This window comes from Zeus faber, assembly GCF_960531495.2.
Source record: "Zeus faber genome assembly, chromosome: 5".
Classification (NCBI taxonomy): domain Eukaryota; kingdom Metazoa; phylum Chordata; class Actinopteri; order Zeiformes; family Zeidae; genus Zeus; species Zeus faber.
Window position 1 is genome coordinate 5859993 of NC_137192.1, and position 21443 is coordinate 5881435.

The window sequence follows — 21443 nt, forward strand, 5'->3', positions numbered from 1 at the left end:
CATAAACGAAAAGCAGTCTTCCCAATGGTGAGAGGGAAGGTTTAATTTAATTTAAATAGTAATGACAGAAAGAAGGAATAGAATGTTTAAAGAGAGAAAGGTTTTTATTGTGGGTTTTTTTGTCAATGGGAGAGCAAGAGAGAGAGAGAGAGAGAGAGAGAGATTGAGTAGGGGTTGAGAGAAAGTGGGAGATGGTTGTAGAAGGTCAGAATCCGAAGAATTAATAAATAAAAATAAAAACCTACAATCAGCTGACATGGACACACGCAACAGAGAGAGAACGAGTGAGACACGCACGCACACACACACACACACACACACACACACATCCATCTCCTTTACATAACATAGGTGCGGAGCCGTTCGGCATCCTACAGATATATAATTTCAGTCGCCGCTATTACATCACCACTATATGAGAGAGGGAGTGAGAGAGAGAGAGAGAGAGAGAGAGAGAGAGAGAGAGAGAGAGAGAGAGAGAGAGAGAGAGAGACACACACACACACACACAGTCTCTGCCAGGTCCTCCCTCCCGTTTTAAAAATAACTGATGATGATTGGCAATGTCTTTAATCTCCCAAAATCACCCCCCAAAAGAACACACCTGAAAAGGGGGTATGTGGAGCTTAACATCGATGCTGGTTTCCATGGATTGGCGGCGTAACACCGGCCTTACATAACTGCTATCAGAGATTCTCCCAATGCTATGTCTCTCCATCTGTCTGTCTGTCTGTCTGTCTGTCTGTCTGTCTGTGCATTCTTTAAGACCAAGGACAACCTCCGTAACAAAGCTCTCCTACTTTAAGGACAGTCCCGTTCTCTGTTCTGTGCGGAAGGGATGCAGCTGGGGATTTCCAATCACTTAGAGTAGAGTACAGGGAGTTTTCAAGAGTATGGAGGAGCGGATGGGGAGCGGGGGAGGGAGGAGGAGAAATGAAACTAATAATAATAATAGCCTTTCTTCCTGGAGACGGTGGAAACACCCTCTCGCTTGTTTCTGTTTGTTTCTTGTTTTGTTTTCCGTTTCGCGCCGATGGAGCTTTTCTCTTCACACTCAACTGAGTGAGCCTTCCCTCCCTCACTCAACCCCTCTCTTTGCTGCCATTTATACACAATACACACTTTTCATTCCCTTGAGGGGTTAAGAAGTGGATACACAGCCCAAAGGAACGCAAAGACTTTCGAGTGAGATCCCATCCATTGCCGCAAATACTAAACTGTGTGGAAACGTGCCTCTTATCCCAGTCCACTATCTGGTGAACTGGCATGACGAGATTCGGTTGGCTTCCCTCGACTTTACCATTCTCAGTTGACAAAATAATAAAGACATTGATTGGGAAATCGATTTTGAGCCAAGTTTGAGCTTTACTTGCAGAGTCTACTCCGACGTGGGAGCTCAAAGCACACAGGCCAGCACAAAAAGCCAGACGCTAGAAGCCGAACAAGACAGACAGAACACATTTTAGTACAGAGAGGCAGATGCGCTAAAAGTACGCAGAAGCAGCTAGACACGGAGACTGAGGCGTGACTCCTACAGGCATGAATCAGACTGCTGACGGATGTCAAGACAGAGGATGCGTCGCTGGAGTCTATTTAAAGCGCAGGCAAAATCGACGCCACTAGTGGCAGACGACAGAAAAACCGACTTATACACCACAAGAGTAGTAAGGAAAAATGATCAACCTCTGCAACATCCATCTCATCATCAAAGGCAATCAGCTGCAAGAGAAGTATGGGGGGGGGGGGAGTTAGTAGAGGCACGTTGGCAAGAATAAAGCCAAAAAAAATGCAGACAAACATCACATCAAGTTAGTGACAACGGGGAAAACGACAGTATCTTAAAGCCCCAATGTTTTCAGAAAAATCCTCCTCCTGGCGTATATACACACTGAACTGTATACAACACATTTCAAATGGAAGACGAGCAGCTTCCATCATTACCTCAGAGTTTTTGTTGGCATGAAATTCAAAATGAAAAGTCAGATTTTTCTTCCAGAAAGCCAATCGACATTTTACGAAGGGGTAATAAAGTCGGCGTGAACTGAGGCAGCCAGAGTCGGTCTTTAAAGTGGTAATCCGTAAGATTATTTTGCTTAAAAACATATATATATTTTAGCTGGCACTTCTTCAAGAAACAGCCGTTCAATGTATTTGTGTTGTTGCATGTGTTCCTCCGATATGCTGTTTCCGTGGTTGGTGGCGGGGTCCGCGAAGGGGGGTGGAAAACGCTGCGTGGGCCAAACTGGTGTTACATTTTTTCAGTTCTTGATATGAATATTTAGTGCTTTGATCGATACCACTTCACGCAAGAACATACTTTGTGAGGAAAGCAATGACTGAATCGCTTTTGCCAATGCACGCACACAAAGAGAAGTCATTAACCTCCCTGGTTACAGAAGTAAAAAAATAAAAATAAAAATAAAACCAACTGATTTCCCTTCTGTGTCTACAGGCTTCAAGGAAAAAGCAGTGAGTGAACCCATCTTAGATCATTATCAACCGCATTCCAAGACTGCAGCTCTTCAGAAGCTAGTTTTGGAAGGCATGCATTCATGCACATGCACGGAGGAACGTGAGGTGGGGTTCTCGTTCTTCTAGGTAACCAGGAACTAGGAACTAGGAAACCAGGAACAGGGGTGGGGGGGGGGTGGAGTTACCTTCTCCCCGTAGCCTCGGTCTTTGGTCATCATTTCCCGCAAGGTCTGCAGGACCTTGATGCACAGGCGCTCCTCGTTCTCCTCCAGAAGCTGCTTGGTGTGCTTGATGAGCCTGCTCAGGGCAGAGGACACACGCGCACACGCACGCACACGCACACGCACACACACACACACACACACACACTTATTGAGTACAATATTCATCTTCTAGACTAGAGACAGTGTATCAGGGTCCATGGAGGGAACAGAGTACAGGTTTGGATTCATTTAAACCAATTTGTCGACTGAATAACTGATTAGCGCTATTTTAACCAAAGAGGCAGTATCGGATGTGACAGCGATAACTTGGATGAGACAAAATATTGTTTATCACTGAATATTCCTCTTAAAGGGTGTATCAAAGTGTGAAATCGTTATATTAACACCAAATTTTAAATACATTAAAAAACAGTTTTTTGAACAAATCAACCCTCTCTTATGAAGTACTGCAGGTAAGTACTGTACTATACATTTTGTACAGAGCATAGGTAAGTACTAAGGTAAGGCTATGAGCAAGATTCTATGGGTTATTGTAATAAGAACAGTTTCCTTTAGGCCAGGAACTGCAATAAATCTGACCCTCGCATTTGTCCCACAGAACTTTGAAACAGTGTCCAAGGATTGGGTTAGTGTCGCAGGTAAGTAATAAGTTGAGCCGCAGGTTAAGGGTGTTAGTCAGACATTAGAAATGTTAAAAAACCTTTTTTGGAATATGAATAAATGTGAATATAATTTTTTTAATGTGAATATGAATAAATAGAATCAAACCAAATGTTAATGCTTATTTATGTGTAAGACGTCCTAAATTCAGATGCAAGACTAGCTGATGACCTTTAAGGCTCAAACTGTGACATTTTGACACCAGGGCTAGACTCTTGCAGGGCATCAGATTGCTGCTGTTAATGAGTGAGGGGTCTTCTGCAGCTTCACATGCTGCTCCGTGCGCTAATCCCCCGATGCGCACCCTTAGCATTAGGTTAACCCCAGCAGAGCAGATGGACTTCCTGCATGTAATGCAACCACAACGCTCTTTGGTGACGGCAGTGACAGATTTTCTGGCCCATGTCTGTGCGTAGAGCCTTTCAGGTATAGGCAGGCTTTCCACTCTTTAAAATCAATGACTTTCCATGACCTTTATCAGGTATATGCACTCTCAGACACGCATGCACATACAAAGGGTTTTCCTTCTCACCCTATGCATTGAGAGGTTCTCATTATTAATGGATAAAAATATGATTGAGAAGCCGATGATGATGACATAATCAAAATTGAAACGAAACATTTAGATGAATGATTCTAATTGAATTGAGTGATTACTCATGGTGAATTCAGCCAGAAGGCAATATTTTTTCCAGCAGAATCTTTTTAATTTCATTGGGTCTTTTTTATAAAAATTTTAAAGCAGCACTATGTAACTTTTGGTATTTGGAGCCCCTACAGTTTCTGAGTCCAATTGCACTTTTACACCACTGTTGCAAAACTCGGTCCCGTGTCCAAAAATAATTTATTTTACCGTACAAATTTGAACCTTATCGGTTATGTTTCAATAACAGTCTATGTTACTGATGCAGATATAATGTACACCTAGGTTACAGCGCCCCTTGCACAGACCTCGCCGCTTCAGCGATCACTGTGTCCACGCCTCCTCCGGAGCCCTTTTCCCTGCGGCTCCAGGAGAGAGGGCAGGGGGAGGGACTGGCCCCCTGCTATCGGTGTAGGTACCAGATATACTTGGCCTGGCAGGTCGGCTTGCACACGGGAGTCAGAGAGAAACAAACCCCGTTGCTCAATGAAAGTGAGAGCCGGTGCCTGCCAGCTGAGGTACGAGTACCAGGCGCACCACATGCCCATCTCATCTGCGCCATCAGGGAGGTGGTGTGGCTACGTTTTATACAAGCTTTAATACCGGACATTTTGTAATTTATTGTTTTTACATAGTGAGTTTACATAGTGCAAGAAAAGGCATTCAAGGGGGTGGGTGGGAATGAAAGAGATGCCATTCTCCCTATTACAAGTCAGTGTACTATCAAATGATTTTTACGCTGTTATTTCAAGGTAAAAAAGTTACAAACCATTGCTTTAATACATGTCTTTGATATAATAATATTTTTCAAAAATTTTCTTTTCCCTTCGCTTCCTTTAAAACACCTCACTGAACTATGAAACAGGGTTAGGGCCATATGAAAAATAAAAAACATATTGCGATGTGAAAAACAGTCATTTTAGTACTGGGATTAAAACAGATTTTTTTCTCAGAATTCTGATTTAGTCCCAGAATTCTGAGATTTTGTTTTAAATACTTTGTTGCGTGAACCAAAAGGGCCAAAACTGTGCAAAAGATTTTTCTCAATTTCAAGGTTTTTCCCAGGTTCAGTGAGTTCAACTACCAATGACAAAAGCGTGACTCATTTTAGACCAAAGCATCTGTTGAATGTAATGTAACATCAATTTCGACCGGTTCTAACTCACTTGGATATGAACCCGCCGCTCTCACACTTCTTGCGGGCGTCTGTGTTCTCAGGGAAGAGCAGCTCGGGGCGGTGGAGGACGTCCACCAGCACAGAGAGCTCCGCCTGGACCAGCGGTCTCAGCCGGTCCTCCAGGGCCGACACTATGTCCTGCACGGCAGAGACGAGAAGGCTTTGTTCAAGGCAGAGCCTGACAAAAGATGGTGGGTGGGTTTTTCAACCCCATGTTGTTTTATTCCCTGAACAAACATACAACTCGAGAGATACTGGATACCAAACATGTCCGATATAAAAAAAAAAAATCGGCACTTGATCTCCTGCTTTCTTGACACATAGAAACAATGATGGATGTCTCTAGTTGAGAAAATTGATTGTCCATCCAATCATTATGTGCTAAGGATATAAATATAATCCATGACCTACCAGTCTGTACTAAAGTAACAGTAAATAGAAAATAATACTGAAATGATAAATGGAAATACTATAACTGTACTACTACTACTACTATACTAATAGTATATTTACCTGGTATTGGCTTATATTTAACTTTACAATGCAACATATTTATACAATTTATTATATATTTTATTATTAAATATGAAAGGTGTTGTGCACACACACACACACACACACACACACACACACACACACACACACACACACACACACACACACACACACACACACACACACACACACACACACACACACACACACACACAAAAATGGACCAAGGAAGGACACCTGGTGAACCAGCGACAGGGTCATGGCTCATTGATGCACGTGGGGAGTGAAGGCTAGCCTGTCTGGTTCGATCCCACAGAAGAGCTACTGTGGCACAAATTGATGAAAAAGTAAAAACTGGTGATAGTAATTATAGAAAGGTGTCACAAGAACACAGTGCATTGCATCTTGCCGTGTATGGGGCTCGTGTGTGCCCGTAATGACCCCTTTCCACCACGAAAGCACCTACAATGGGTACGTGAGCTTCAGAACTGGACCATGGAGCAATGGAAGAAGGTGGCCTGGTCTGATCAGTTATGTTTTCCTTTACCTCATGTGGTTGTTGTTTACCTGGGGAAGAGATGGCACCAGGATGCACTTTGGGAAGAAGGCAAGCGGCGGAGGCAGTGTGATGCTCTGGGCAATGTTCTGCTGGGAAACCTTGGCTGCTGGCATTCGTGTGGATGTTACTTTGGCATGTACCACCTACCTAAACATTTTTGCAGACCAAGTACACCCCTTCATGGCAACGGTATTCCCTGATGGCCGTAGCCTCTTTCAGATGGATAATGTGCCTGGCCACACTACAAAAAACTGCCCAGACAAAAATGGTTTGAGGAACATGACAAAGAGTTCAAGGTGATGACTTGGCTTCCAAATTCCCCGGATCTCAATCAGATCAAGCATCTGTGGGATGTGCAGGAACAACAAGCCCGATCCATTGGGGCCCCACCTCACAACTTTTAAAGGATCCACTGCTAACGTCTTGGTGCAAGATACCACAGGACACCTTCAGAGGTTTTGTGGAGTCCATGCCTCAACAGGTCAGAGCAGCAAGAGGGGGACCATATTAGGCAGGTGGTTTAATGTTGTGGCTGATCAGTGTATATGTGTGTGTCTGTGTAATGTTTTTTGACCATCTGTACATGCTCATGGGAATGATTACCACTTGATGTATAGTGTGGAAATATGAGAAAAAAAATTAGGGAAGTTACAGCCGTCAAATCATGACACAGTGATCTTGTTAGTACTTAGACTTTGAAGAGATATTTAACTGAATTGTTGTTGTCGACATGGAACAGGATCGGCTTTACAGGGAATCAGATATGGAACCGATGCAGAAAGATGACTCATTCATTCACTGTCATTCCTAAACCACAATAGTTATTACGTTATTTCTTTTTTTCTCATGCATGTAAAGTCATTTTGCGTAGGAGTTCAACTACTGTAAGCCGACCCAGATGAGCACCCTCAGGCTTACAGGGAATGTTGAGTCATGTAAAAAAAAATGAAGAAAAAAACGGTGTGTAATAGTTACTTGCCTGAAAACAGCCTTTCCATGACATGACCGCAAACCATTTCTACAGTATTTTGTTCAACCCACAGGTAACTGTAACCTTTGCCTAATTTCCTTTAAATGGTTGCAGTGAAATACACTAACAAATGCAGGCACTGTGTACTTGTGTGGTTCATGAACTAGTTTTGACAGGAGTATCAAACAGACGAGCAGACCTGCAGCCTCTCTATGATGTTGCGGTAGTCCTTGGAGGTGGTGAGGCCGGAGTCTCTCCGGGTCATGCTCTTAGCAGACAGCCTCCAGTTGAGGATGCTCTTCTGCACAACGTTGTTGGACTTGACAAACAGGTTGTTGACCTGGCTGTCCAGGTCCACCGGAATGGCAATGGCTCTGCTCTTAGCTGGGGAGAGGAGGGGAGGAGGAATGGAAACCCTGCTACTTCTCTTTTGTATCTTTAAACAATGCAGAATGTTAGGATTCATCATTTTGACAGTGTAACCCTCTTGAAGGGAGGTCTTTCTCAAGGCCGCTGTCTCATAAATCAACATCAGCGAATCTTACCAACGTCTGAGAGCACCTTAATGCAGGCCTCCACTGAGGCCTTCTGGACGGGGTTGAGCCAATTGCAGTGAAAGACCCTAAACACCCCCTGCAGCAGCTGGACAAACACCGGCTGGCGGGTCTACAAAAAGATATAAAAGATACAAGACAAACAGAGACGGTATTATAAAGAATTAATCAAAAAAAAAATCAAGGAGAGAGAGCGAGATGGGAAAACACAACACAAACACAAGAGCGCAGGGAGAACATTGGAGATAAAGTGAATCAGCACAGTGGCTATCCTAAAGAGCCTGTCAATCACCATAACCCACTTGAATCTGGAAGGCGCTATGGAAAACCACGAAAGGGGGGGGGGCACAACTTCAGGCCCACCATGCCTGTTGGTTCTGACCGTACGTCGAGAACCATCAGCCCAGCGTCTAACAGAGACCCACTGCTCTGTCTCTACCACTGTGACCGAGGGATTCTACCAGCTGACCACAGCCCTATAAGTAAGAATGAATACCTCCGTTATCTTTCCCAGAATCCAGGCCTGTCATGGGGGGAAAAAGGAAGGCGATGAAATCATCAGATTTTGCGAATCAGAAAAAAATAAAATACACACACAAAACTCTTCTCGGAATGCCGGGAGGTCTCAGGACTAATGGAACACACCGGGAAAGATCTGTCCTTAAAAACATACTGTATATCAAAAGTGAAAATAAAAAATACAAAAATTGCTATATAAAAACCAGAAGTGGGGCGTTTTGGATGGTGTGACACTAAACCGCAAACTTGTGATCGGTCATTGGTTTTACAGGGAAAGAAGCGGCGCACGAAAATGACACCAGTAAAACTGACTGTGATGCGTCCGTGCATTGTCCGCACGATATCCCAGAAACAAAAAAACAAACCCAAAAAATCTTGTGCAGTGACACACCCACAGGCTTGGAAGATCAGATATCTGTGCTCTGACTCAGTCACACACACACACACACACACACACACACACACACACACACACACACACACACACACACACACACACACACACACACACACACACACACACACACACACACACACACACACACACCACATTTCACACATTTCAACAATCTGGAGCGATAAAAATCTAACAAACCAAAACACATCCAAGGTGTGGCGGCGGTGGTTTTGGTGGTGGTGGTGGTGGGGTGGGTTGGGGAACTGACTGAGGAAAGCCTCACCGATACTTACATAAATGTGACGGGTCATCTATACCAAAGGGGGAAGAATATACTGTATACACATATTTTTCAGGAGTGGTAAAAAAAAAAAAACAACAACAAACATTTCATAGCAGTTTGCTGCTTCAAGCTCCGTCTTCGCCTAAAACTGAGATTACCTGCAGACTGGTGCTCTGGTCCGAGAAAGGGGAGCTGAAAAAGCATGTGACGATGCTCATGACGGTCTCGGTTACGTAACCCTCCAGCATGGTGTCTGCATGCTTCCTGTCACTGGTGTTATTACACACCTACGGTAGGGCGGGGATAGAAAGAGGGGAAGGAGGTTATCGGTTATCACGATGCACATCTACAGGATCCCACTTCCTTTAACCAGCCAAGCTAGTGACATAATATCCACATGGCATATTCAGAGGTGGCTTCCCCGCCCCAGATGGCCCTCGTGTCTCATCCCGGAGCCGCAGAGTCTCCACTCTGAAGACGTTTGAACAGAACATTTTAAAATGCTACGAAGGTGCGATTCGCCCGGCTCTCACCCTGCAGATGTCCACCAAGAAATTCTCAAACAGCTTCCACATGTGATTGGAGGTGTAGATCTCCTTCATCTCCACCTCTGTGTCCACGTAGCAGTGGTTCAGGAAGTTGATGTAGGCGATTTTCACCTACCAAAAAACCCAAAAACCTTTATAGCAGTAAAGGGAAAAGCGGGGCCATGAATACCACGACGACCTAACTTTGTGAATTTAATCTGCGAGCCTCCAGGAGGAAGGAGAATATGGTATTTGTTTTCCATTTAGACGTGGATTTAATTCTTAAGTGAATGAGTGACTAAGTCAATTCAACAAACAGCTAAGTTTCACCAAAAGCTGCCTACTGTTTAAGAAAACCGCACACAAGATGCATAGATAAACAAAAAAAAAAAAAAACACACAAAGCCATCAGATCGAAGGAAGGATATACTGTAATGCTGTGTCAAGTGACAAGAGCTATGCCGCCCACAGCTTTCTTATATAGGTGGCCCGCAATAAGTCTTCCATCATAATAAAGATATGGACAACAAGTGGCCTTTGAAAAGGGATCTATAGGGTAAGAGCGAGAGGTCAAGCGATAAAAGGGCCATGCTGTGCAAAGCTTTTACCACTAGCAGTGATCAATTTGAGTCCATTCCGAACCCAGAGAGGTAGGAGTTTTTGACCTGAATCAAAAAAATGAAAGGTGTGCCAGGGGCCAACCTGTGTTGCCGTAGCTTGAACAGGAGCTTGTCAGGAGCATTGAGAATCATTTTTATTTTTCTCATTTCAATCGGAGTAGAAGAGTATTTAAAGATATTTTATATTTTTTCCAATTCAATTTAAAATCGTATAAGTTGTAAGTCTGCATCCGATTGAATTTTCAGTCCATGATACAATGTCACTTCAAGACGAGACAAGTAGGTTGTCTCAGGCACCATTTTGGTGACGCTCCCCAACAGGAAAAAAATAAAAATAAAGTTCTGTTATCCATTCCATTCATTATCACTGTTTACATATCATATTTAGATGCACCAATACATTGTAAACACCACAGAGCCTTAAATGTTCCTCTTTGTAGTTTACCCACTTTTTCCCAAATATTTGACAGATTCATCCTTGTTCCTACCTCTGGGATGCAGTCTTCATGGGTGACCACGCGTACAATGTCGTCCAGTGGCAGCAGGGAGTTGCACTTGATCTCCGTGTAGACGTTCTTGCCCTCGGTGCAGACGGCCAGCAGCTCCACCAGGTGGATGTGGTACATCAGCGGGCTGTTCTCGTCCATGCGGTCGCGCTCTGAGCGCATCATCTGTACGAGCGTTTGGAAGGAGGCCCGGTCGTTGTAGAAGACCAGCACGTCCTCGCCCGAGTTCACCAGCTGGGCATGAGGAGGAATCCAGCACCAACATCAGTATGTTGGTTAAATAGTGGAAAACTCAATCAAAAATGACTAAATACGAGAGTGACAGGTTTATATAAGACATACACTACTTATACAATTACCATTATGTTGGTTTGAATGGCTCTGAAGGCCCATATTGCTACTTCTAATGACGTTAAAGTATCAGTCTATCTCCCTATATTTTGGTTCATTACTATTCACTTTATCCATAACTGCATTTCCTTCCAAACACAACACTGTAATATTCATCACTATGCTGATGACACCATCTTCTATATCACTGGCTCCATCCCGAATCAGGTCTTCTCCAGATTACAATCTGCTTTTGATGATGTCCAGCCATCTCTCTTATACCGTTTTCACACCGAAATTAGCGGTTAGTTTACCCTGTTTTTTTAAACCTGGGTAAATCTGCTAAAAATAGGTGATTGACCCCTTTCCCATTGCCAGGAGAAATGCAGTTAATTTTGGTGCGTCACGTTCAACGTCACGAACACGCCGGAAAAGGGGCATATCAAGGTTCCAGTGTGATTGGGAACAAAACAGTCGAGGAAACAGCAACTTAAACAAACAATGACATAAAACTGTAAAACTTGAAATAAAAGTATTTCGAGCCGTTCAAAAGAATCTGATCGTTCATTAACGTCCCAACACTACAGTAGAAGCATCATGGAGCACCAGCACCGGTCCTTCGGGAGTGGGGAGCAGGGACTAGCTCGGGGCGATGCTGGGTGATCGGAGCCCGGTGTGGAAAGTGGGGGTTCCCCGCTGTGGTCCCCACGATGCAATCCCCACATTCACAACATTTCATGGTCATGCGGAAAAAAGTCAATAACTTCTGATTTTGGATTCTAAATTGGATATGAATGGGATGGATATTGGATATTCCTGTCTATTTATGCGGCAACATACGAGACTTCTACGTGCGTCGCATCGCGCAGGTAAAGGGGCCAACATTTTCAGTGTCGACCTGGGTGTCCTGTTCATATCAGAGCCGATCGGAGGTGGAGCCGATCAAAACCCGTGTCAATTGCAGGGTCATTTAACCCGGGACTGAAACCCGGGTTTTTCCTTTCCCACTGATGACAGATGCCAGATGTTAGCGGGTGTTACCAGGTCTTTGGTGCAGTGGGAAAGTTGTATTATTCTTGTGTTAAATTCTTGAATTACAAAGCGAAATGTATGCTTATTCACAAGAACTCACTGTAAAAACCTTGTTTCCCGCCTATGTTCTTACTAGTCATCCTAATACTTGGCTTGGATGGAGAATAGATTGTCCTTCAACATTATGTTGAACCCATAACATACAATGTACTATAATGTCTTCACTTGATTGTAGAGATATCCTGTTAATATCACAAGTCAATCATAATACCGTCAGTCTATGTTATGTTGTTTTTTTTTTTTTTCCTTCTCCAAATGGTACTTTCTTTCATGGGCTATAGTGGGAAAAACCAAACCCCAAATCCCAACCCCACCTCAGCCATGACAACATCCTGGCACTTTTTGATGAACTTGTTCTCAGCCTTGACAATGGTCTGCAGGAACTTGAGGTACTGGACGTGTCGGCCGTGTGTCTCGGTGCAGTGGACGAAGTGCTGCACCACACGCTCGTTGATCTCGCTGCACAGCTGGAAGTTATTCATGAAGATGTGCTGCATGGTGACCGCCTCCAAAATCTATAGAGAAACGGTGAGGAATATTGCGTTATCGTGCATTAAATCCACAGTCCGTCCAAAAAGGATGATATCCGTCTTCGGAAGTCAACAGGAATTCTTTTTAACATAACAAATTAATTACGGACTTAACCCTTAATATAGTTGGAGCCTAGAAGGAAGAGAATGTGCTTACCCCTGGGTTCAGAAACAGGTTGATGTGTTTGTGAAGAAGAACCTGGTTCTGCTGGTTCCCCGCGCAGAAGTTCTGCAGGAACTCATGCGCCAGCTTCATGATCTCCTGCATGCGCACATCCTCTCCCTATAGTACAATAATCACAATAATTACTCTTTATGAACTCAGAGGCTCATAGCTCCAACATGGTAGCTCGGACCTTCCAGTGTTTACTTTGTAGCAACCAGTAGTAACTCGGTTGCCGGCAAGAAGCTATTGCTGGGTGTTCTGCACACCTTGCTGAAGTTATGAGTATCTCTCCTGGCCGGAAGATCAAAATAACGAGTTTCGAAAGTAGCTGGGACACAACGTGAACATCAGCACAGCTTTCATTCATTCAATTTTGTGTGTGTGTGTGTGTGTGTGTGTGTGTGAGAGAGAGACCTATTTATATTCTTGTATTCACCTTCTCATAAGGGATCTGCAGCAGCTCCAGCACCACACTGTGAGCGCCCATGTTCCTCAGCAGCCTCTGCTGTTGCTTCTTGCTCTTCTTCCCCGAGGTTCCTTCCTGAACACACAGCTTACTGAGACGCAGCAGGATCTGAAAACACAAAAAGAAGAAACCGATAAACCCCCCCAAAAAGTCGTATCTAATAAAAAAAGTTGCATCAATTAAAAAAAAACAACTAAAAAAAAACACCTCAATAGATATGATTAAAGCAGGGATGCGCATACCTCCTTCACAACCCTGTAGTTGTAACTGCTGGTGCTTTCTGCCTTTTTTTTGTCCGGACAACTCAATTCTCCCTGCATACCAAGAGACAATGCAAACGTGTATCTCGTGAGTAAAAGTAGTTGGACTAATCACTGAGATGAAGCTGTTGTTTTAGGCCAACCCTAAGTGAACCCTAAGAACACAAATTCCAGAAAATACAAATTCCAGAAAACTCCAGAATTTTTGATTGACTTCTCCAAGGAATGAACATCAAGCTCATTGCCCCGCCCTTTGTCCCACCTTCTTTTTATTTTCCGACTCCGATGGCCCGTCTCCGTCCATCCCGTCCTCTCCCTGCCTCTTGTAAACCCACAGCTCGGACTTCTCCACAATAGACCGCAGCTGGTCCAGGTCCGACTTGATCTGCTTGTAGTTGTCCACGTCCTGGCTGGTCACCAGAAGCTGGACCTAAGTCCGGAAGGAAGGGGGAACTTACAACTTCTTAACCTCTTTGTTTGGAATGCATCATGGCTTCATCATCATCATCATCATGGGCTTTATATGTTGGGAAATGGCCTCACTTGTTTGAAGGCCATGAGGACCTCCTGCCTCTGGCTGAAGTGTCTGAAAAGCAGGTGGAGGGCTCCGGACACCAGAGGAGGGTAGTCGTGCATGGTCAGATGCAGCAGCACCCTCAGGAAGGTACGACCTCCGTGATCATCTAGGTCCAACGGGGTATTCTCCTCACTGAGAAGGCGACAAGACACCTATAAATATGATTCTCTAATATGCCCCATAGTATGCATAGTGTGGGGATGGTGTGGTTTGAGCAGCCACACCTGTCCTGACTCTAGGTAATTGGGGCCCAGGATCAGTGTGGCTGTATACCTGTTACTTGTTGATTGGTCGAAGGAGGAACAGGTAAAACCCCCATCCCCACACACACAGGAGAGGAGCCCTTGTCATGACATGCTGTCCATCTGCTGCTGAGCTTGTTCCACCTAACCCACCCACTTCCACCTAACCCACTCGCTACAACAAACTGGTGTGTTTTCTGCCCCATTGTCTGTGTATCTGCGCTGGAGAGCCCTGAAAAAGCCACTCGATAATGCCACAGTATGATATACCCGCTGCCCGACTTCTTGAATGGACTTCATCACATTACTACCAGCTGGAATACAGAGACTGAACCTTAATCACCACACAGGGACTGCGGTTTAACAGTACTTACAATGGGTTCACTATAAATGGCGGTAGTGAGATAGTGTGTATTTTCTTTAGTGCTCGTCTTATAAAGTTTACACTGCATATGATTTGCTGGGATGCTTCCTTATGCAGGTAGCACTTTTTAGAAAAAAATATAAGTTTCACATTACTGTAGGAAGCAGCAAGGGAAACATGTGATTCCTTGAGTGTAGTGTATACCATAGGAAGCCCCATAGTATGATATACCCCATAAATACGATATGCTGCTACGTGGTGTCTATGGCTTTTTGAGGGACCAGAGAGTATCTTACCTTCCTCCGAAGATGCCCTCAGCCTGTTCTTCAATGTTCTCAAAGTCAAGATTTCCTGGTTAGTTGACATAACAAAAGGAATGCCAATTTAAGAAATTAGTTTTGTTGAATTTCTGTGAAAAGACTAAATTAAAACTACATTTTGCAATGAAGCTGGTGGCTTTGGCGTTAAATTTCAGACCTGTTACGTTATTGCTTCCGTCCTGACTGGCAGTGTTATCCGCTTGTGGGTTGCTCTCATCAAACTCCCGTTTGAAAATACACAGCAGGCAGGAGATTCTGTAGTCCAGGCGTACATTTAAGATAAACTAAAGACAAACAAACCAAAATAAAAAAAATGGTTATAATACAATAGCAAACAACATGTTTTCTAATTGAAGGACTAATTGAAATATGGCTCACTTGTAGAATTTCTATGATCTTGAGCTTGGTATCCATGACCATGATGTCTTCCCTCTCAGGCTCGATCTGGGTTTTGACCACGTCTCCTTCTGGCTGATGGGTGGGTGTGGTGGGCAGGAAGCCACCTCCCCGCAGGACCACCTGGGTCATCAGCTCCCCGACTCCATGAATGGACTTCATCACATTACTGCCAGCTGGAATACAGAGATTGAACCTTAATCACCACACAGGAACTGCATTTAACAGTACTTACGATTGGATCACTATAAATGGCAACTGTGAAAAAACACACTATCTAGTGTGTATTTTCTTTAGTGTCCCATTACTGTAGGAAGCAGCAAGGGAAGCATGTGATTCTTTGAGTGTAGCATGTACCATAAGAAACACGAAACAAGAAGCAATCACTTTAGTCATTATGGCTGAGATGGAGGCGAGTGTGAAGCTAAACTTAAGGCTTCAAAAAGTCTCTTCAGAAATCAACGGGTGACACTGCGTCCATTTCTTAATTAGAAGTGACAGAAGTGTTAAGAAACATGTTTGCTCAAAAATGTGGTAATGTTATGTTTACGACATGTAACTTATCTATCCAGCTACAAATCATAATTATCAGCAAGCTACTGCTTCAAGCCATGACTATATTAATAATTTTTTTTATAATGGATTTTTACCTGAAAATCAATTCAGGAGAATAAAAGGTGCACTTGACTGCTGACTGCTGATGACTTTGCCACCTTCTTTGAAGAGAAGGTAGCGGTTATCAGCAGCCAATTCTCTCCACCCCCTCTCTTACACCCTCTAGCTTTTGACTTTTCACTCGTTCTCCCCCCTATTTGACCCTGACATATCTAACATTGTCTCTCCAGCCACCCTACTACCTGTCCCCTTGACCCTATCGCCTCTCACCTTCTGCAGGCCATTTCTCCCACCCTCATACCCTCACTCACACACATCATCAACACATCACTGATGACAGATACATTCCCAGACACAGGCTCGAGTAACTCCACTGCTCAAGAAACAATCACTAAACCCATCACAAGTAGAGAACTACAGACCTGTCTCTCTTCTGCCATTTCTATCCACAACACTTGTGAACATGTATTTAAACAAACTTATCTCATTCTCACACAGAATGACCTGTTGGATCCTAACCAGTCTGGCTTCAAATGTGGTCACTCCACTGAGACTGCCCTGTTGACGGTTGTGGACACTCTGTGGGCATCAAGAGCTGCCCATGAAGTATCTGTTCTGATTTTACTTGATTTATCCGCAGCCTTTGACACTGTTAATCACCATGCTCTCTTGTCCAGTCTTTCTGATCTTGGTATTACAGGGACTGCACACCGATGGTTTGAGTCCTACCTCTCAGGGAGATCCTATAGGGTGTCGTGGAAGGGAGAGGTGTGCAAATCTCACCAGGTAAAAACCCCTGTACCACAGAGATCTGTGCTTTGCTCTCTTCTCTTCTCACTGTACACCTCCTCACTGGGATAGGTCATCCAGCCGCATGGTTTCTCCTACCGCTGCTATGCCGATGACACCCAGCTCTACATCTCCCTTCCTCCAGGGGATACCACTACCCCGGCGAGAATCTCGGCATGACTCTCAGACATCTCTGTCTGGATGAAGAAACGCCATCTCCAACTGAATCTCTCAAAGAGAGAACTCCTCATCATCCCATTAATGCCATAGGCACACAACATGACTTTCAAAGTAGTCAGATCGATGTACTGTCCACACTTGACAACTTTCTGTCTTGTGATCAGGAATGTTGAAGTCTTGTGGTTTGCACACTACATGACTGATCGGCGACAGGGATCACACATTACAAGAACTTTCTCAAAGCGACGTTTTGTCACAAAAACACAGAAGTGACATGATACTATGCGTGGGACAGGATTATCTATTTTTTATTAGATTCTTGATCACTGTAAAAAAAACACGAATAAAAGCAGAATTAAAATAAGAAATATATTAGAAACCTAGAAAGAAAAGTAAAATAGGTATGTTGTGTATTTCTGGCTGCTGCTCCGTGCACTCATGTCTTCCCCATCTCTCCTTCTCGACTCCTCCCCTACCCCTCACTCCATGTCTGCTCTCATTGGCTGTAGCCTGTGCGTCACTCGAGGCGAGCCCGACACGACCAGATATTAAACCTACTTGACCCCTCGCCGGCGTCTGTGAGCCATCGGCAAGCGCTCGGCGAGCGGTCGGATCACGTTGTGAGCAGTTCACACCACACGCTCGTCGCTCACGGGAGTGGGCTATGATTTGCCTCCGATCTTGGGCTTTGCTTGGTGATCTCTAAGAACCTGTCGGTAAATGGAAAATCAGGCCAGAATCATGTAGTCTGAACTCTGCAAATGTCCAACCATTTAACACCACATCAATGTTGAGCCCGGCTCGTCATCATTAATACCATCCAAGGTTAGAATTCTCGGGGTAGTGATTGTTGAGCAGCTAACCTTCTCTGATCAAATATCCTCTGTCTCCTGATTCTGCAGATTCACTCTACAAAACATCAGGAAGATCAGATGGTACCTGTGAGAGAGCTCGGCACAGCGCCTTGTCCAGGCACTTGTCATCTCACAACTAGACTAACGCAAAGCTTTACTGGCTGGTCCACCACCTTGCACTGCAAAACCACTAGAAATGATTCCAAATGCTGCAGCGTGCCTGGTTTTTAATCAGCCAAAACGTGCACGTCACGCCTCTCTCTTCATCTCTCTCCACTGGCTCCCTGTAGCTGCCAGCATCAAGTTAAAATCCGTGATGCTGGCCTATAAGGCAGTCACTGGATCCGCACCCACATACATTGCATCACGGATAAGGCCCTACGCCCCAACCCGCTCACAGAGGTCTGCAAATGCGCGGCAGCTGGTGGTGCCGCCACTGCGTGGAATGAGTTCTCAATCCAAACACACGTGGTGCCCCAATGGTGGAACAAGCTTCCCAGCTCGTTACACTCTGCAGAGACACTCACACTTCTAGTAAAACCTGAACACCCTGTTCTTTCAGGGAGCCCTGAATACCTGATCCTATCTTAGCTATGACTAACTAATCTTGTTTCTGTTGAGGTTCACTAGCTTTATGTTGTTGTCCTGAGGATGCACTAACAACACAAGTTGTTGATGTTGACCAGCTGTTAAGTTGTTATTTGACATAATGCACTAACATAAAAATCGAACAACATTATTTAATTCTGATTCCTTCCAGAATCTTACACTTGTATTTTGTTGAATTTTGAAACATGAGATCATGCACTAAAGTTTGATGTTGTTCCAATGGTCCAAAGTCCGTCTACCAAGCCCTAACTCTTTGGTAAAACAAAAAGAGCAGCTTTGTTTATGGTTCAACCTTTGTTTTCCTCTCCTTTCTCCATCTTGTCTATGGGGTAGATGGTGCTGACATGGACACAGTCCAATATGTTGAGTAAGATCTTGGTCAGGCGCAGCAGGTCGCTGAAGTTGTAGAAACCAAAGTAGATGAGGTTTCGTGCCAGGTTCACCACCTGTGGAAATTGTTTTTTTTTTTTAAACATTGAAAAGTATGTAAAGTATGCACCTTTTGTTATAATTTATTCAAACCCGATTGGCTTCTCGTCTTTCAAAGTCGCCTCCTGGGAGACTTTACCTCGAAGGTGAGCTTGTTTTTCTCCTTGTCGGAGAAGGGGATGTTCTGAGACACCACCTCTCGAAGGTAGTTCTCCACAAACTCCATGGTGAGCGAAAAGCGCTCTTTGATCTCATCTCTTGTGGTTCCATCATTGTCGTAGCTTAAAAAAAAAAAAAAGAAATTAAAGATGGGAGAAAAAAGGAAGAAATAAGATCGAAGGAGATTTATATGGTACAGCCTGGATATTAGCAATACAACTTTTAGCCTACACTTTTTTCTTTGGCAAGCCACACATTTAAATAAACAATAATAAAAAATCTTGCGAATAATTACGAAAGGGCTTGATAATCTTGGTAATAAGGTATTTTTTACCTACATTTTAAATAATATTGTATTGTTGTGTTATTGTGTATTTTGAGGTCTCAAAACACGTTTTAAATCTTACACTGTGTTTTCCTACATTTCCAAATGCTTATGCTTATGTATTACACAACCCACAACACAGACAAATGAGTGTCGCTAAAAATATGATCTAACTTTAGGCATAGCGGGCCATGGCTCCAACTCACTCATCTATGGCAATCTTGGAGGGGATCTCCGACCAAAGGCGGGCGTATTTGACGGGCGTGACCTGCTCCTGGGGGTCACGGTCCACGTGCATGTGCAGCATCATGCGGCAGAAGGAGGCGCGCAGGTCGTAGGGCAGGTCCTCGTCAGACATGCAGCGCAGGATCAGGTCCACATCTAGCTGGCCCGAGATCTTGTTGATGGCCAGATACTGGCGGTCCAGGCACATCCTGGCAAAGAGGTTCAGCTGGTACCTGAGGGATGGAGACAATTACAATAACATAATATAATACATATAATTATATAATATTATATAGTATGTTGTGATTTTATATTATAATCATATTATATATTATGATAATACATATTATATATATACAAATATATACATATTATTATTATTATTGTGTATAATAATAATGATAATAATACCAATAATAATAATCTATATAGCTGCAGACAGCAAAAGACAGGGTACAGCTAGGCGTCAGGAAGCGGGAAGCAAACTTAATGGTGCCGCCTTCCTGTGGATTAAATTGCCGTTAGATTACGTTTCCATGGAATCCGAAAAATTTTGACGTCTTTCTGTGAGTAATTACAATTCACGGGTTCTAGTTATCCGATTTGTTCCTAGTACATGAAGGCATCATTCACTCCCACAGTCGGGTGGACTCAACGTGGGGACGAGTTTCTGTGGATACATTTTTTGGGGGGGGGGGGGGGGGGGTTTTCAAATACAGCAAAGTAAGGAGGACCACAACACCCCATCTAACACAGGGTTATATAGGAAAACAGTGTCTTCGTTTTTACAAAAAGACCAAAGAGATAAAATATCAACCAAACAGCCGCTCAGACATCCAGCACGTAGGACGGTACATAAACACACACATACACCCTTAGTCTGTAACCTTTAACCACTACAGAACGATGGACTCTACACTGCACACCATGCACGACGCAAATGAACATTCAAAACCACAACCTGCACATTTATAATACATTTGATGATGACGTTAGTTGATGATAGTTTTTGAACATTGGCGTGTCTGTGAAGCACGAACGTTCGGCTACTTTGGGTCAAATTTCGTCGGTTGGGTCAAATTTCTGCTTCATACATTATGTGGATCAATATGGATGAAACTTGAACCACGAGATTTTTGCGACGTCCTAGTTCTAACGACACCTCAAACGTGTCAATGGCTTCTGCAGTTGTTCTGTTCCAGATAGTCTAAGCCTGAAAAATTCTGAGGAAAATAACAAAAATCCGTGGGGGATCCCTGCGGGCTGAACCCCTAATAAAAATAATATACTGTATACTGAATGTGACGGTTCTTTTAAGTCCAGGGGGCAGTCTCATTTGATATTTAAAGATCAATGGATATCTTACAATGAATACTATTATATTTTTGGATTTGTTTAATGTAGTTCAATTCAATGAAGTTCATTCATGTAATGGGCGACGGTGGCGCAGGAGGTAGAGCGGGTCGTCCAGTTATCAGAGGGTTCCCTGGTTGGATCCCCCGTTCCTCCTGGCAGCGTGTCGAAGTGTCCTTGAGCAAGACACTGAACCCTAAAGTGCTCTGAGCTGGTGTGCACCTTGCATGGTTGTCGCTGCCATCGACGTATGAATGTGTGTGTGAATGGGTGAATGTGAGGCGTGTATTGTAAAGTGCTTTGAGTGGTCGCAAGACTGGAAAAGCGCTATATAAAATGCAGTCCATTTACCATTTAATAGAAAGATATTCTTGTAAAATTCTGGTATTTGGACACTTCATTACTATATTTGATGTACTATACAAGTATTTTTACAAGAACCATCATCATCACAATCATCATCTCCCTTGGGATTAATGAGGTGCTACCTTATACTATCTCCTTAACATTTAGCAGGGAATTTGGGAATCATGGTTTTCTTGCACAATTTCTCCAG

At 43.7% G+C, this 21443-nt stretch overlaps 1 protein-coding gene across 1 annotated transcript in view; it reads right to left on the reverse strand.

Annotated features, from left to right (window-relative positions):
• itpr1b (inositol 1,4,5-trisphosphate receptor, type 1b) overlaps positions 1 to 21443 on the reverse strand; it is a gene marked incomplete at its 5' end in the record, with an annotated part of 94949 nt that overhangs the window by 41184 nt on the left and 32322 nt on the right. Inside the window, 19 exons of the mRNA XM_080000045.1 lie at positions 2658 to 2769; positions 5166 to 5314; positions 7400 to 7584; positions 7746 to 7866; positions 9112 to 9240; positions 9487 to 9612; positions 10589 to 10840; positions 12343 to 12543; positions 12716 to 12841; positions 13161 to 13298; positions 13433 to 13504; positions 13713 to 13880; positions 13994 to 14159; positions 14930 to 14984; positions 15111 to 15237; positions 15332 to 15525; positions 18689 to 18842; positions 18965 to 19106; positions 19516 to 19767. Of these exons, the coding sequence (XP_079856171.1) occupies positions 2658 to 2769; positions 5166 to 5314; positions 7400 to 7584; positions 7746 to 7866; positions 9112 to 9240; positions 9487 to 9612; positions 10589 to 10840; positions 12343 to 12543; positions 12716 to 12841; positions 13161 to 13298; positions 13433 to 13504; positions 13713 to 13880; positions 13994 to 14159; positions 14930 to 14984; positions 15111 to 15237; positions 15332 to 15525; positions 18689 to 18842; positions 18965 to 19106; positions 19516 to 19767 (2869 nt within the window). The remainder of the gene's footprint in view (positions 1 to 2657; positions 2770 to 5165; positions 5315 to 7399; positions 7585 to 7745; positions 7867 to 9111; positions 9241 to 9486; positions 9613 to 10588; positions 10841 to 12342; positions 12544 to 12715; positions 12842 to 13160; positions 13299 to 13432; positions 13505 to 13712; positions 13881 to 13993; positions 14160 to 14929; positions 14985 to 15110; positions 15238 to 15331; positions 15526 to 18688; positions 18843 to 18964; positions 19107 to 19515; positions 19768 to 21443) is intronic.